Source organism: Strix aluco, chromosome 9, assembly GCF_031877795.1.
Source record: "Strix aluco isolate bStrAlu1 chromosome 9, bStrAlu1.hap1, whole genome shotgun sequence".
NCBI lineage: Eukaryota > Metazoa > Chordata > Aves > Strigiformes > Strigidae > Strix > Strix aluco.
Window position 1 is genome coordinate 10,948,999 of NC_133939.1, and position 17,279 is coordinate 10,966,277.

The window sequence follows — 17,279 nt, forward strand, 5'->3', positions numbered from 1 at the left end:
TTCAGCCAAAAAGGACGGAAATAGTCTCACGGGTGATTAGCAACGCACCTTAAGTTATACACCCTGACTTCACCTCTTTAGTTCATTCCTTTCAACTTCCCTCCCCACACAGACATGTCTTTGAACCTCAAAGCATTACAAAACAATGTACATTATCAGCCATGTCTATAGGTATGCATGTGTACCCGGCACCCACTAAAGAGTCATGTCCAGCCTTAAGTATTGGATCCGGTATATTAGTCTTGTACGGATTTTCAGAAGCAATCCAAATTTGGGTCATCCTGACAGAACTGTGCCTGGGATTAGCAGAGGACAGTTTCTAATGTGCCATGGGAATGACTTCAGCAACAAACTGCAAAAAAAGTTCTTTCACATTAAGTGTAACTATTGCTACTCTGAGATTAAATACTACCTGGAAAGTACTCTCATTAACTGCAGAGTCCTTGATTAATGAGCAGGTGGAGTGCATATAGGGACCTGGTCCTGATTTCAGCTGTCTTATTAGCTCTACCTTGGGCACTTCTGATCACCACAAAAATAAATGAGGAAATCCAAGAACTAATTATGAGTGGACAAAATGTGTCAACCTAATAACTGTGTTACAGTACTTCAGAGATTAAGGGGAGGTTAGCAGATGTGCAAGATGCAAACACGGAAGCCACTAAAAAGAAACAGTAACAGAATTCAGCTATCTTCTAGCATCTCTAGTGAGCAAGACCACAGGAAGCCTCAAAAAAGTCTCCATTTCAGAATGGCTCCAGTGCAATTTTGTCTACTGCAATCGTTTGGTCGTTATTTTAACACTGATGGACACAGGAGGAGCCTTCAATGCTCACCCCACTCCCAAGGAGGGGTAGAAGGTCTGTGTCTCCCACCAGGGCACAGACACTGAGCACAGCCCAAAGGCCCCAGGGAGGCCCATGTCAGAGCACAGGAGTCTGGCAACCAAAAAGCCAAGAGCAAGGTAGAGCATCCCACCAGGAGCTCCTGGAGGGTGCCACTGGAGGGTTGAAGGTGCATAGGCTGGGGCTGCAGACTGCACACTGGGAAAACCAGAACCATCTTCGGTTTGTCGGCAAACAGTTGTATCTAAGCATCTCCTGCTATACTTATCCAGCAGCCACTGCCCTCAAGCATTTCTGTGAAACAGTAGGGACTACCCACACACCCTCTTTTTAATTTGTGTTTACTTGTCTCTTGAAAAAGCCCAAAGAAATCTTTAACACACACCAGCTAAATACAACCAAACTGAATACTTCAGCATCTGAAGAGGAGTTCAGGCAACTTGTGCCCTACAACTGATCTCCCATTTCTCCCTACACTTTCCTTCTAATCCTCTCCATAATTACACGAGCTGCCTGATCTTCCCAAAGCTATCAATTCCCTCAAATCCATTTTCAAATTGCCATCCTTCAAAGAGCTTGAGCACTGGATCAAGCTGTCTCAGCTTGATGCAACCCACACGGCTATTGATGCCTCGCCTGAAACGCACAGGTGCAGCTGGCCAGACCAGGAGCAAGGGTTGCCCAGACCCAGCCGCAGAGAACAGAGGAGAGTAGACGAAGAGAGGGTATTGATCCATTCCTTTTAACATGCTAATTTGACCAGTGGCTGCTTCAGTCATTGCCAGGCTGGACACTTCAAAAGGAAACTGTTTTCAAAGCAGCGATGTCTTTTTCAACTGCAGAAAACACTTAAAACTGAAAACAAATGAATTCAAGCACCAAGTTCACAGAAGCACTGGTCGGTATTCTTCAGCTCCCCAGACAGAGATGTTTGATGTATGGAAAGACAGACTTGTTAATTAATATTATTAAAATGTGGCCTGGCAAAAAGCCTCTGGGATTTAAAATAAGAAAATCCACACCCTTTAAGTGCACGCTTTAATATAAAGATAGCCTGTATTAGTACCAACAAAATCCAGTCAAAACCTCTTGAAGTGTTCCACTGATTTCCCCCACCACCACTTCTCAGAAGAAAAGTAAAATGTAGTTAAAATTAAGTTTCTGCAATTCAATTTCTGTAACTCAGCATCAACGCTGGAGAACATTTTGGCCTTTCTTAGCATTGATAATGGGGAAAATAAAGCCGATTGTTCAATCCCTTCAGACAGCTGAGAATGCACAGCGAAGGCCAGACAAAACCCTCAGTGTGACAGAGGCATTACTAAAATATTTCGGAAAGCAGCAGCGTTATTGACTAACGCCTTTGCTACCAACACAGTCTTCAATCACTGGCTAAATACAATGTTAGGAATAGATACAAAGACAGGATTTAATTAAGGGTCTGTGAAAGTACTGAAATATGTTACATACACAAGATTTGCAGACAGAACAGAAATCAATTGAGTGTTTTGCATCCATGTTTGTGGCTCACATTATGCTTCTAGTAAAACCAGAGATAAGCTGTGAAAACCAGGAGTGCTCTCCAAGCTAAGGGAGATAATGAGTTGTAGCTCTGACCCACAGCATATTATGCTGCTTTCAAAGATTAAAGAGCTGAAAACTTGAATTTCCCTTCAAGTATGTCTCTAATTCCAAGGCTAAAAAGTCAGCTTTGGTCAGCAAGCAAGAAGAGCTGAACCCAGATGAATAAAGAGCCTCTGCCACCAAGCTCAGCCTGCTCCTCTGGAGCCTGGCCCAGGGCAGCCGCGATCCACCAAGCCAAGCCCCGGCTGCCCCTGCAGCACCACGCTCACCTGCCCCACAGCAGGAGGGGATTTGGGAGGCTGCCGACCTCTAACCCCTGGCCGCTGGGGACAAAGAGCCCGTCGGAAGCTGCAGGAGAGCATAGGCAAACGGGGGAGGCCAACTGTCAACCTGACGCTGGCTCTGGAGCAGGCAGCATCATCAGAGCAAACTTACTCACAGAAACAAGGCATGAAGAGATAACACCAGAAAATATGAACAAAATGGAGCTTGTTTCCTTGCCACTAAATTGTTAGCTTTATGGGACTTCATGCTGAACAGTATGAAAAAAAATCCAATTTGCTTTGAAGCGCATTAGTCTAACATCCTAATTATTGTTTACATTGCCATTTGCCTTCTATTAAGAATTGAATAATTACCCAGCACTCCATAGTTTAAAAATACAAGCAAACAGGATTATCTGGGTAATTAAGACACTGTACTGCAGCTTTGTACTGTGGCTGTACAAAGTATTCACGTATACAAGGAGCAGCAATAGTTATCGATTGCCTTAGTTCAGACGATGTTTTAAGGAGTTCCAGCGTGCAAGATGGGTAACTCATTAGAGAAAGGTGACTGATGCCTTTTGACGAGCATGGAGGGGGTAGAAGCTATCCTGCAGCTAGGACACCAGACTGAGTCTTCCCTCTGGTCTCATCTCAGCCACAGATGTCCTCTGTGCCTCTGGGAGAGTCTTTCTCCCTCTGCCCTCCAGCCGCTGCAGCACAAGAGCATCCCTCTTCCTCCTCCTGCCCAGGAGCCCCAGCTCTGCCCAGGCTGCTGGAACCCCAGCCTCTCTGCAGCCTGTGCCCTGTTGCCCAGGCCCCCCGTAAATCCAAGACCTGTTCCTGAGCATACACACCTCTTGCAGTAGGTTTGTAGAGTTGAAAATTTTACAGATTCTTTTAGTGAGACTTAAACCCAGCCATCTAAAAAAATAGACTAGCAAACTGAGTTTTCTCTAGGCATCCATGACTAAATGAGCCAAAGCAAATACCAACTGTACAGTATAGCCTTTTTTTTTTGCCCCCTTCAAACCTTAATAGCCCATCCATATTGTACTTTAAACAGCATGACCTCCCCTTCTGGGTGACTATTAGGACAAAAGCAAAGTTTTGCACGTTCCTTTGTTGTTTTAAAGAGCCTTTCCTCCGTTTAATTACGCCACCAGGTTTCACACTGCGCAGTTTACTACCCCTGTGAAATTACCTTCAAGTTAAACACTAATTGGACATCCAACAAAAACGAAAACCCCCCACAACCTTGTTTTTCCTTCTGGTTTCTTATAGGATGTAGCCCCAACACAATCAGGGTCCCAATTTCATACCACTGATTTATAAAGACACAAAATGAAAACAGTACTTTAAAGAAATACAGTACATTCATGTAGCATGTGTTCTAACTTATATCAATAAACCTTTCAACAAATCCATTCTGAACAAGCCTGTGTTTTGGGAGCATTTAATGAGCCTCAGCTTTATTTCAAGCCAAAGGCAATTTTAAGTAAAGTTGAAATAAAGAAAAGTTAAAAAGAAAAGAAAGCCACTAAAACCAAAAATAAAATAAAATATGGGTTCTTGTGTAATCACGAGGCTTAAGAAAGCAGAACTTTTCTCACAGATTATTTTCTTTCAATAAATAAAGACAGCAGTTCATTTGTGCATGTTTACCCAAGCACTACCAGCCCCTTTTTCCCAAACTACAGCCGTAGGCCAAGCCCATTTCTGCCACCAGGCCAGCAAAGGGCACTACACCAGGGCTGAGCAGGACAACTCAATGCATGGAAAATGTCATAACATGCAGTGCTTTCTCATGCACAAGTGTGTGTGCACACTTACAGGACAGGGGGATCCCACCTTCCAAAGATGGTCATTCCCCCAGCTGAGGTTGTAGCTACAGAGGGGCTTCATGGTCACCGGTGAGTATCTAGAGGAGATGACACCCAAAGGCCTGCAGACCTACCAGGCATGAGAAATGGTGCTCCCCACACCTCCCGCCAGCGTTTTACAAACAAGGCCAGCGTTTCAGAGCATAGCACTTTCCCACACGCCTGCTTGAAGTGAGCAAGCAGGCTGCAGAGATCAGGGAAAGAGTGACAATCAGTCATAGTCAAGAGGAGACCTCAAGGCACAAGGAGCACACTGTGCAAATATTACACTATCTCTTAAACAAAGAGATCAAAAAAATCAAAACAGAATCTATTTGCATAAAATCCAAATCTTTGAGCTCTGCATAAACAGAAGGAGATTTTGGCTGGCGTTTCCAAAGGAAGCTCTTATCTCCTTTGTGAAATGGGGAAATGGGTGTGCTACTTTGCATAAGGGTGTATACAAAAGATGTAAATGAGGAATTTGCTGCATGCAAAAGGCAAAGCCCCGACAGCTGCCAATCCCCATTCACAGGGAGAGCTTCCTTAGTCTCCAGCAGGAGGAAAGAGAAGGGAACCAACATGTTTGCTTCCCAGGGAGGTGAAGCAGGCTCTGAATATTCATAAAATGGCCATTTAGTCATGGGAGTGTTAATTGTCTCTGATTCACAAAACTGTGTGACCTCACCTGCTCCCTGCAATATATCAAAAGGATGTGGCATAATGGAACGAAACCAGATAAGATATTTATCTCACAAGTTTGGGGGGCTTTTTGATGCAGTCTCAAAAGACTGTACTGCTGAGCGTTTCTTTAATCACTTCTCACAAGCGCAATAACGACCAAGCTCAGCAGAGCATATTATTAGACAGATAATAACCCTTACCCAGCCAAGATCTAAATACTGAAGTCATCACACACAAGATGAGTTGTCTGGAAAGTTTTGGGTTGCCCCCCCCCCCTTTTTTTTTCCTTAAAAAAAAGCACGCACAAAAACCAAAAGATGATCTATATGCCCCACACAGACCTGCCACGAAATTCACACCACCACAACAGCTCATCTGGCTTTGATTCTGAGGACTGTGCTTTTTACTAGTAAGATGCAGAATAAGGACCAGATATTGCTCCCCTGTGTACCGGCAGAAATTCTGTCAGGAATTCAGAAGGAAGCAATCCCAGTCTTTCTCCAAGGGATACATGAAGGGACAATTGCTTGACAACTGTAGCTTGACTTCTGAGGGGGCCAGGGAGGAGGAAAGCAATACAGAGCCTGCAGTGATGTTTAAATGCAGATTTTGAAATGCACCAGGTGGTACAAAAATCAGAGGGAGCAACCCTTGAAAGATCTATTGAGCTACATGAGAACATAACCAAATCACTCCTTCAGCAGAGAAGGGAACCAACTAAATTTGGTTCAGACAGACTGTGTTTCACTATCGCTCTCATGCCCCTCCTGGTAGCTTCCGTCTTCTCAGCTCTTTTTAAAACGAAACATGTTGAGTCTGTGCATTTTTTTCTCCCCTGCCAAAAATAATGAACCTGAAAAAAAAAAAAACCTTTCTGAAATCTCAAATCTGTACAGTCTTAGTCACTCTTCTGATTACCCTTTTGTGCAGCTAGACTGTTCATCGGTGTTATTCTGACAAAAAAAAAGTTGTCTATGACTAAAATGGGAACGTACACACAAATTACTTCACTTCCCTGCCCCTACAAAACCCACCATCCAAAAAATCTTACCACAGAAAAAAAAAGTGTACCCTTCTGATGTAAACTGAACTGCTGCTCTCAATGATCACAGCCACTCTTCAAAGCCTCTGAGATAAAAAGAATCTTATCATTCAAATTATTACTTCTTAGGGATGCTCTTATCAAAGTTTGAAGGAAAATTCTAAAAACAGCACTGATATGAAACCAGGCCTGAGCCATATTTTAAATGACACTGGATTTTCTGCCAATTGGCCAATTCACAACTCAAAAAAGCAAGTGTAGATGAAGACAAAGCTGTTGGCTCTCATAACCTTTACAATATCACAGTAAAAATCTCAACTGTCTCACATATTTATACTAAATGGCAGGTCTAAAATTGAGATTTGTAATTTCACAGCATCAAAATCGTCACAGATGGCTACAGTCTATTGCTTCTTTAATCTGTCTTTTCTCCCTTCCTGCTTGTTTTCCCCCTCCTTCTCTGAGTTAAAAAGATATGTGTTTTATCATAAGGAAATCATAACTAAATCCAAGCCACATTATATTAATATGTAACAAACCAATTTACATAACAATGATGCATACAAGCAAAGTTTAAAGTTACTTTGTCTCAACTTTGCCCTAAAGAACTAATTACCTTAGCCTTGAGATGTGCCACTTAGTTGGGATAGTCATGTTCCATCCACATTATTCCACATTTATACTCTCCTAAATGGATAGCCATTAAGACAGAAAGTTGGGGGGAGAATAAATAGTAACAAGAAAAAAAAAATCAACAGCAAATTGGGCTTTTTTTAGCATCAAGTTCACAACTGAAAATTCATCCGTAAGCAAGGAATCAGTGTTCATCTAATATTTCTACTGATGAGGACCAGTTTTGTGGAACCACTCCTATGACACACCTGTGAGACTTCCCAAATAAGTATGGATTAAATATTTGGCTCCTTTCCCTTCCTGCCCCAGGTTTTTGCATATATACATACATATATACACACACACAAATGTTCAGCAAGACAATTATCATCAATAAAGTCAGCTGGAAAAAAAAAAAACCAGCAGTCAGAGGAAGGACAGTTTTTTGTCATCATATTCAAACACCTCCATACCACCAACACAATTTTTTAAAAATCCTGTTCAAGGTCAGAGAGTCATTAACTCCCACTACAGAAACCACTTTAGATGCGAAGTGGCTTCCCATTACACTTCCCACACACACATCAGAAATTAAGCAAAAGTAGCTCAAAGAAAGCGTATTATTTAAAAAACAGAAGGTTGTACGAACTTGAAGCAGCTTTTAGGGCAACTCAAGCTCCAGCTGGTCCGTCCCAGCACTGTGCGGCAGGGGACAGGTCTCAGGAGAGAACAGGGAGCTCCGACAGCTCCCATGGATCTCCTAACAAGTGCGAAGTACCCGATCCGCTGGCCTAAACTATTTCTGCCCACCGAGCTTTTGTCAAACATTTAAGATCTTAATCAATCCTAACTCTGACCCTAGGATCACAGGGAAAGATGGATGAGGAAACGGACAACCTCTGACCTTTCCTTCTATTTGTCCTGCTCAGTCAACCTATTGAAAAACAATTGAGGTGGAACCTGCTCACCAGCTCCAGTCCCAGCTCTGCACTCTTTTACAGCCTTTCCCAAACTCAGAGTCTCTCTCCCCGCCTCCAATTCTCTGTATCAAACGCACAGGAATCCTCCCCACTTCATCCTCCTCCTCCCCTCCAAAAACCTGCCAAAGCAGAACATTTGCTGAACTATGAAGTTAAGTGGGGTAAGAAAAGGGGAAGCCTCATTCAGCAGTGTCAAAGGCCAAACTGCTTTAACGGCCTTGCTGGAAACCAGAGTGCAAGCTGCATAGTTCTGGTAAACTTTATGAATTCATGAAGAGAAGCTTCCCGGTAACCTGTTCTGGCTGGAGAATGACAAATGTGAGAAAAGGAAACCACAAATAAGCGCTGATGAAATGGGTTTAACGCTTTCAAATTACATGCTGGCTCAAATCCTCTCAAAATCACTAGTACAGGCCAACGTCACTCTGGAGAGCCCAAGAGACAGAACATTTCTCTCTCCTTTGTAAATACAGCATCGCCTGATCTTCCTTTTACTTGGGAAGCAGATAATGGGGTTTCCTGAGCCCAACCTTCCCCAGGTACAGCTGAGAGGTAACATTCATCCTCAAGGCCTAGTCCAACACCACAAAAATAAAATAAAAAAACCATCCCACTATCACCACTGCCCATCAGCAAAACTTTAAGAGATTTCCCTTGAACAACATAGGATGTTAGGCAATTAGCTCATCACATCTCAGCCACTGACACTGAAAAATGGTAGATATGTGTCAGAGTGACCTGGTACTGACCCAACAGGCCTTTAGTAGAAGGCAGAATAATCTCCATGCAATAAACAGAGATGCTTTTTCCCCCCCATTCTCTTCCTCCTCTCACAACCCAGGCTGTAAAGGCATCAAAAAGCTTTGCCCAGAAGTTAGAACTATTAGAAAGTAACAGCATCTCCCCAGCAGCACCCAGTCAGTACCACAGCCACAGGTTTGCATGTTCAACAATACACAAGTTTTCAAGTTTCTATCTCCCAGAGTTCCAGAAAAAACAGAGTAATTTACCCCAGACAGGATGCCCCACCATCATGCTGCTCATCTTTCAGTCCTCTCTACAGCCCATGGTAATTTTGTTGCCAATATAGCACACTTAAGCTTTTTCCATATAGCAAAAACACTAGAAATGGAGGCCAAAGTTTATACTTGCGCTTCTTTCCTGCCAAAGCTTAATTTCAATGCATAGTAATGAACTTCATATTGATTGTAAATTATCATTTAAAAGAAATCAAGTAGTACATTCGAAGGACATCAGGAGACAAAAGCAGTCAGTTACTTGCTCTGCTATCTTGTTCTCAGTCTCAAGATGAAAAAAATGACCTCGTGAAAAACACACCAAGAAGATGTGAAGCAAAGTCATTTGGCTCCAAAGAACCTTTCCAAAAACATGGGTCCAAATCCACTAAGGAGTTGAGCACCTTCAATTCAGTAGCCAGCAAAATTAAGCCCACTGACCTGTGCAAGAATCCTTTTTAGTTTGATCTTAATTTATGCTTACATGAGCAAAACTTTAGAAGCTGAGTCTAAAGATATTTTATTTATAAACTCCCTTCTCTCCTTCCCTAATCTATTACAACTTCTTTTTCCAGAAAGGGGAGGCGAAGAGAACAGAGGTTTTGAGGTTTTTTTCTTTCCAGGATAATCTGTCTTTTATACAAACTTTAATCCCTAATTCTGCAGCACAGAGGATGGTGTGTGTGGGAGGGTGAGGTGGAGACTTTTAGCATTTCTAAGAGTATCCTAGCACCTCTATTATTAAGCTGACAATGGAGACCCTCTGAGAAATGAAAATATTTAACAAAGGCAGCAGTGTCAAATATCAAAGCATTATTTAGTGCTAAAAATTTGCAACAAGTAAAACACCAAAGACTTCCCCTTCCGAAAGTGGGAAGGTAATCCAGCTAAAACACCCATTCCCCCCATCCGACTGGTTCTTAACCCACTGCATTATCCAAAGGAGACTTTGACAGAATTTCCTGCGCTTAAAGTTCACTTCAGATAAAACTTTAAAGATTTGTCTCTTTAAATGACGGTAGCTCAACTGCACTGTTTTGCAGTCATTCACATTTTGGTGACTATCGCGAGCCAATTCACATTTAGGCGCCTGCTAGAAAATGTGTTTCGCCTTCTGCCTATTGTGGCAGAATCATTTGTTTTGCATTATATAATTCTTAGCCTTGCCACCTGGAGCTATTGGACTTCTTCATTAAACCCCTCTGTCCCACCACATCCCACAGGGGCTGCTAATTACTGGCTTTACTCCATTTACTCTCATCTCCGATTCAATTATGCATTCAACTAAGCCCTAATGAAGAGTACAATATGGCTCATCCTACCTTGGCATTCACCATTACGTTCTTCATAGCCAGCATTGCACAGACAGTTGCCAATGGGCACCAGCCATTCGCCATCTGCCCCACAGTACATTTTTGGCACATCCTTCTCTTCCGAGTTGTTGACGCAGGAGCCACGAACCTCCACCAGAGAGGATGTATCAGCCCCGGTAATGGTGTCTGGAAACTGTGCCAGGTTTCGAACTGTCAACGGGCACTTCTTATAGAAGACACGAACAGACACCAAAGCAATGCAGGCACCAACGTCCTGAAAAGCCAAGTAAAACCCTTTCTTGCTGAGTGGTCCCACATCCCGTATCTCTGTATTCAGCTTCATGATTCTGTCACCAATGTCCACCTGGGTGAAGCTCTCATCAGCAGCAATGGTGTCAATCTTGGCAAACTGGCTCTCTCGAATAAAACGCTCCTTATCGTTGTTTGATTCGTAGTAATAAAGGTTGAAAGTCTCCTTGCAAGTTCCCATGACACCTGGTAGGCTGTTGCAGTCTCTTAGCGTGAACTTGATTTCAATATATACCCTTTGAGCCCCCTCACGGGGAATCCAATCAGTTCGTAACCAATTATTCTGACTCGGTTCCATCACATTGCAGACTTGATATGTGCGGATTGGGGTGTTCTTCTCATCCATAATGCTTACTTCCTCCCACTGCGAACAAAAGGGGAAGAAAAACACATCAGCATTAAAAGGAACAACAGAACTACACAGCAAACATAACCTGCACTTCCACAACTAATACGGAGATTGCATTTTTTCCATTACAGGAAAACAAACAAACAAAAAAACCCCCAGCAGACCAAGCCATAGCCAGGGCCTCAACTACTTGGACATTAAAAGAAGAACCCATTCAGGAGAAACGAGCTCCAAAACAAGTAACAGCTCAAGGAACGCGCATGTGTTTTAAAGACCCTCTGAACCAATCCAAGAATGTTCTACTGACTATGTTTATTTCCTCTACAGTTCAGACCACAGGACCCTGCCTGGATAAGGGCTACACATGGCACTTCACAGACTCATAGTACAGCACTGGCACTACAGTGTTTCCCCTGTGGCAGACAAGGCAGATAATGCACAGACCCCACCTTGTATGTGGAAATATCAAACAGTGATATTGCATGAGTTAGTCACACAAAGAGCACAGGGCAGCACATCTACGTTTCTGGCATCACTACCACATATTTTAAACTCTTAAGCCACCCCTTATTATTTCTGTAAGCTGCTGACTACTTTCCTGGGCCAGCAATATCCCAAACACACTCAGCAAATAGTCTTTTTGCAGAAATAACTGTCTATAGAGAACTAGATCCTTGACTTGGGTGGCACTTAGAGATGGAAGGACAGGTAAGGCAACACCATCATCAGTCTACCAGCAACAGTGCCACAACTTTGCTATCTAAAAGTTTCTTATTAGTGGGAAGGTGGGAATGTCACTAAATAACTAAATTCATATTATCAAAAATCCAAAAAGGTTAGCAAAGAAGGTAAATGCTGAAAGATCAGGGTAGCAGCATGCTTCAAAACTCTTACAGCCCTCAAAGTTCAGACAGCTTCAGAAATGCCAAACTAACAGGCAACATAATTATGAAACAACAACATATGCAATCTAAGGAAAGTATAGAAAGAAGAGATCTGGCCCTACTTCAGTTCAGCATGACAAACTTATAAAAGGAAAGCACACATAACCAACAGTTTCAAGAAAAAAATTGTTTTAAGTATTATCATAGAAGAAAGTTTATCACAGTGCTGTCCTGGTAGGGAGAGGGAGGGAAGTAGGGGCATTGGGGAGAGATATCTTTCCAGCAAAAAACCCATAGCACTTCAGGATCAGAAAAACCCTTCTTTAAAAAATAATATATTAGATAACGATATACTGCCTGGGTTTGCAGATGATACAACGAAGCATATAAAATTATCCTTGGAAAACAGTAGTAACTTTAAAAGAGACTCCCCAGAAGTGCTTTTTCGAACTACTGAAGCCATGGCTTTGATAAACAGAAGCCTTCTTAACGTTAAGCGGCTTCTTGTATAATATCCTGCATTCTTCTCACAAGGATTGCTCTTATGCAAGTGATTTTTACTTAAAAAGATTCCAGCTTAGCTGAATCCGTTTATAGAATGACAGTAGTTAGCACCATGAGTCACTAGGAGCAGAAAGAATAATATTTTATTTGCTGCCTAGAGATAACCGCAAATTAAAATGAAGGGGGGGGGGGGGGGGGAAATCAATACTCAGCATGTCACTCCTTTTCATGGAAAAGGAAAAAATAAATCTTAAAAAGTCATCTATCAATGTAAAGTGTAACATGGTGTTAGTAAGAAGACAGAGTTGTTTAATTTACAGCTGCCACAGAGCTAGTTTACTGTTACAATATTGTCTTTATGATCCATCACTTTCCATTCTGCTTATCTTCAGACTAAGCTACCTATATTGTGTGTGGTACAAGAGAAAGGAAGAAGCAGAGGGAAATAATACTTGTTGATGGGATTTCCTTTAGTAATTTATACAATGGAGGATGCTGCTAGAGGATTCAATAAAGAGACCGCTGAGGTCAACGGACAGACTGAAACTAAATTCAGCAAGTTTCAGATCAGGCTCTCAACATGCCCCTGTCTCCTGACAAATACACAAATATATAGAGCTGGGTTTCTTATTTCATAAACACACATACACAAAACAAACCTAAGTGTATGCTACTGCCAGAGATGAAAGTAACTGCAGCCCCAAATTTCTAGCCACTGTAAATGATTTGTAACTCTAAGTACGTGGTCAAAGCTGTAACTTTTTGCTTTCAAGATGAAATTAACTTCTATAATTCAAGTCTTCCCACGGTTTAATGATGCAGAGTAAAACATTCTGGGCGCAAAACCTGCTTTTCAACTGTGAAATGCAAGAGTAAATCATTAATTACATTTATAATGCAATTCATTAATTCCTCCTGGGGTACTATATATTTGATTACTGCTAGTCACTGCTAAATGACTATGTTTATCTCCAGCCCTTCCTACCCACACAGCCCTCACACCTCAGGAACTAGATCTAGAAAAAATACCATTTTTATAGACAATAAGGTACACACAGTTAAAGAAGAACTAGCACTGAAGGACAGAATCTTCCCAGGAAGATGAACGAGTTCATTTCTGCTGCTTGAAATAAATCTGCAGCATATGAAGTTAAAATAAATGCTTTCCAAGCACTGTGTCTCAGAGACAGACCATGTACTCTTAAATTTTTCACTACAGGCTTAAAAATAGAACACACGTATGTAGGTTCAGTGAAACGAGTCACGTCCACAATAAGAGCACACATTTCCTTCTCAAGCTTCCATAGCGCTTTCAGAGAAAACGTGGGGGAAAAGGAGGAATCCAACCGCCATTAATAATACACTGCTGTCCTCTAATCATCAATTCTACTACCGACTTATTAAAACTTGTATTTTAGGTCCTATTTTAATATACAGCATAGATACCCCTTGGAAAGCCATATGAAAGACCCCATCTCATTAACTGACCTTCCCAGGGTATAGCACTAACAAGGAAGCCTGACTCTCACCGAGATAGAGCCGTACCTTTCCACACTGTCAAAAGATGAGGGCAATTGCCTGCAATCAGCACTAAATGTGCACTGTGGGTGCTGCCAGAGGCCCGCCAATCACTTCCCCACTCTTTGGAAAAACGAGTGTCAGGGAGAGCACAGTGGGCTCAGGCCGAGCACAAGCCAGGACTGTTGTTCTGGGTGAACTTGACTACAACGGGGGAGCAAAACAATCCCCCATTCTCCCATGTTATGGTTATTCAGAGCTTATGCATAATGCATCACCAACCAACGCAACCTCGGATTCCTTCCACTCACTGCTGTTTCCTTAGCTCTGCTTCTTCTAATTACGAGCGGGAACACACACAAAAAAGTAAATTTGTAGGTTTCCTGAAGAATCCAGTGCTTTGTTGTGCACAGGTCCTGATCTTTCAGCACTTCTATTTTTCAATCAGTTTGACTTAGTTACTTCTGCTTAAGCACACTAAGCAGCTTTACTCATTTAATATTAAAAGGATTTGAGAGTGGGTTTTTTATATATTAATGTTTAGTGTGCATTGCTGGCATTTTTCTTAAATTGTTCACTTTAAGAAAGAAAAAGCCCTTCTAACTGCTTATTAAAAAAGTCCTAAGAGATCCCATGATGCACAGTCTCCACCAGATCCCACCAACTCCAAAGCCCAGCGTTCCCCGGAGTTTCCCACAGAAGCCTTGGGCACCCTGCAGGACGGGGCACAGATGAGAGAGCAGCAAGGTGCCCATCCACTAATCTGAAGCTAAATTAGTGGAGATATCTTGCCTGCAGCTCACTAAGCAGAGGGGCTCTAAGCCCCAGCAATGGATGTGTGAATCTTTTCATGTCATCACATCACCACAGAGCAGTGAATTCAAGCAATCTGCTCTTGCAATTGTCTCTTTGAAAGCACATAAAAAGAAGCTCCAGGGAATCACCATCAAGCACTGGGTGCTTCAGTTTATCTGTTCAGACACCAAAACATATGATGTTTACACCCTGAAATAGGACAACTGTCCCGTCACGCCAAAAGGTCTATCTTGTATATTGATCCCTACTCCTTCATCCAGAAATAGAACAGCAATTGCCCTGAACATCTCCCAGCCGAGACAGCCCATAGATATAATAATTACAGTCAAGAATGCCAGTTCAGTCGCCAGATCACATTTCTTGTTGGTATTTCAGTTTTAAAGAGGCATCTAAGCCCATGCCTCAACCAATCTCCTAATTCTGAAACCTCTTTTCTGCCCTTTTGGTTTCCACTTCTTCCATGACAGAACTATCCAAAGGGAGTATAGAGTTTCTCCAACAAAGAGTAATTCACTTGGTAAGCCAGGGAAGAAATCTGACCTCCTCACCACAATCAACAATAATCGAGCCATTAGGACTCTCTGAAAGTTACTAATCACCCCCTTTACCCTTTTGATCAGATAGCGGTTTAAAACTTACCCCTCCTTCCAGGGGACTTGCTATCCACCCCAGCTCTCCCTGAACTGATCTGGAATCCAGCAAGGTAACTGCAGAAAAGTACAAATAAAATAGATTAAATTCCAGCTGCCAAAAGGCAGTATTAAAATAAATCGTTTACCTGAGCGTTTCCATATGCGTGGCGCATGACCGCATCCACCTTCAACTCGAAGCGAAATATTATTTCCGACTGGGTCAATACTTTAAATAATTTGAAACTCTCTCTGGTTTAGCGCTGGGGAATCGCACGCTCACTGCTCCGCGCGTTAAAGCCTCTCACGGGGCGCGGGGCCGCCGTGAAACCCTCCCGGCGCGCCGGGCAGAGCGGGGGCACCCGGCGTGTTCTGCCGCCCGGTACGGGCGCCGCTGCACGTTAGCCATGAGCGGAGAAGTGTTACTTATTGGGACCCCGGGAGCGCGGCCGGCCACCGGGACACCTAGCGGGGTCTCCCCGCCGGGGCCGCGCCCCCCCCGCCCGCCCACGGGCTTCCCCCGCGGAGCCGCCGCCGCACCGTCCCGCAGGACGGGCTGCAGCTCGGCCCCGGGGAACGGCGCGGAGCCGCCGAGAGCTCCCGGGAAAACCGGCTTAATGAGCCGCCCGCCCGGCTCGGGGCCGCCCCGGCGCGGCGGCGCCGCTGGCGGGAGCGCTGCACCCCTGCCGCCCGCCCCGGCCCGGCTGAGGGCACCGGCTCCGCGGGGGGACGCGCGGGGACCGCTCCGCCCCGCGACACCTGTGCCGCCGTCGGACCCCCGGAGCGCCGCTCGGGCAGGTCAGCGGCGGCCGGGCGCCCAGCCACCGGCCGGGGCAGCGCGGGCCCGGCGGCGAGGGGACAGGCGAGGCGGCGAGGGGACCGTCGCCCGCCCGTCCCGGGGGCACCGAACTTTCCCCGCGGCGCCCCGCCGAGGGGACGCGGAGCCCGGCCGCGGGACGCGCGCGGCGCCTCACCTTCGTTGGCGGGATAGACCCGGGAGCCGGTGACGGCCCCGCAGACGCCGACGAGGAGCGGGAGGAGGGCGCAGAACGGGACCCCGGCCATGCCGCCGCCGCTCCGGCCGCTCTATCCCAGTGGAATAACTGCCTACATGGGGCGCGCGGCGGGCGATAGACATTGCCAAGGGGGCGGGGCGCCGCCTGCCCGTCAGACCGCGCCACCAATCGCCGCCCGCCCCGCGCCGCCCGCCCCGCCCCCGCCGCTCGGCGGCGCGGAGCAGGGAGCGGGGCTGAGGGGCGCGCTGCCCCGGGCGGGCACAGCGGAGCGGGCGGCCGCGGCCCTGCCGCGGGGAGGGCGCTCGGCGGCGGTCTTTAACATTAACAGTGTCCGAGCACGTAAAATGACAGAAAAAGGAAAAAAAAAAGGCAGGAGGAAACAAAAAAAAGTTAGAAGCAGCCCTCACGCTCGCCCCCGGCGCCGCGGAGCGGCGGGGGAAACCACAGGCGCGCCGCGCAGACGGACCTTCCCCACGCAGAGCCCGGGGCGGCCGCGGGCCCCGGGAGCCTCCCGCTGCCCGGCCCGGCCCGGCCCGGCGCCACCGTTGAGCAACAGCGCCACCTGGCGGGAGCGGCGCGGCCGGCGCGCCCCGCGGTGCCCGGTGCCCCGGGGGCGGGGGCTGGGAGGGCGCCGGGCTCGGCGGGTGCCGCCGGGGAGCGCTTTTCCCGCCAACGGCGGGGAGGAGCGGGCAGCTCAGGGGGACCCGCAGCAACGCCCGGCGGAGCCTCCCCGGTCACAGCGGCAGAGGAGGCGCCCCCCCGCCCGTTTACCGCAAATCGTTAATGCTTTTATGCACCGGGGCAGCAGCCGGGGGGGCTCAGGGAAAAGCCGGGGTTCGGAGCGACTCCCTCGGAGCGCCGAGACCCGTAAGGACGCCCGCGCGTCCACCCCCCGCACCCCTCCGGGTGGAGCACGTAGGGATAAAGATCCCCACGAACCGGAGCAGCTCGGGCCGCGGAGCACCTGCGCTGGCGGGTGTCTCCAAGGCACTGCAGGGAATGCTTGTAACAAGAGGTCTGGAGCCACATCCCCGCTTTGCTCGGGGCGCTTCG

General features: G+C 45.9%; 1 protein-coding gene across 2 annotated transcripts in view; it reads right to left on the minus strand.

Annotated features, from left to right (window-relative positions):
* The window catches only part of EPHA4 (EPH receptor A4), a 108,964-nt gene extending 92,150 nt beyond the window's left edge, over positions 1-16,814 (minus strand). The window contains exons 1-3 of one of the 2 annotated variants that reach the window (XM_074833684.1): positions 16,185-16,809; positions 15,221-15,288; positions 10,211-10,874 (exon numbers count right to left, since the gene is read on the minus strand). In XM_074833684.1, the coding sequence (XP_074689785.1) occupies positions 10,211-10,874; positions 15,221-15,288; positions 16,185-16,275 (823 nt within the window). In that variant the 5' untranslated portion in view covers positions 16,276-16,809. Of the gene's footprint in view, positions 1-10,210; positions 10,875-15,220; positions 15,289-16,184 lie in introns of both variants that reach the window. The other variant, XM_074833685.1, reaches the window with a different exon arrangement.
* Positions 16,815-17,279: the final 465 nt, after the last annotated feature.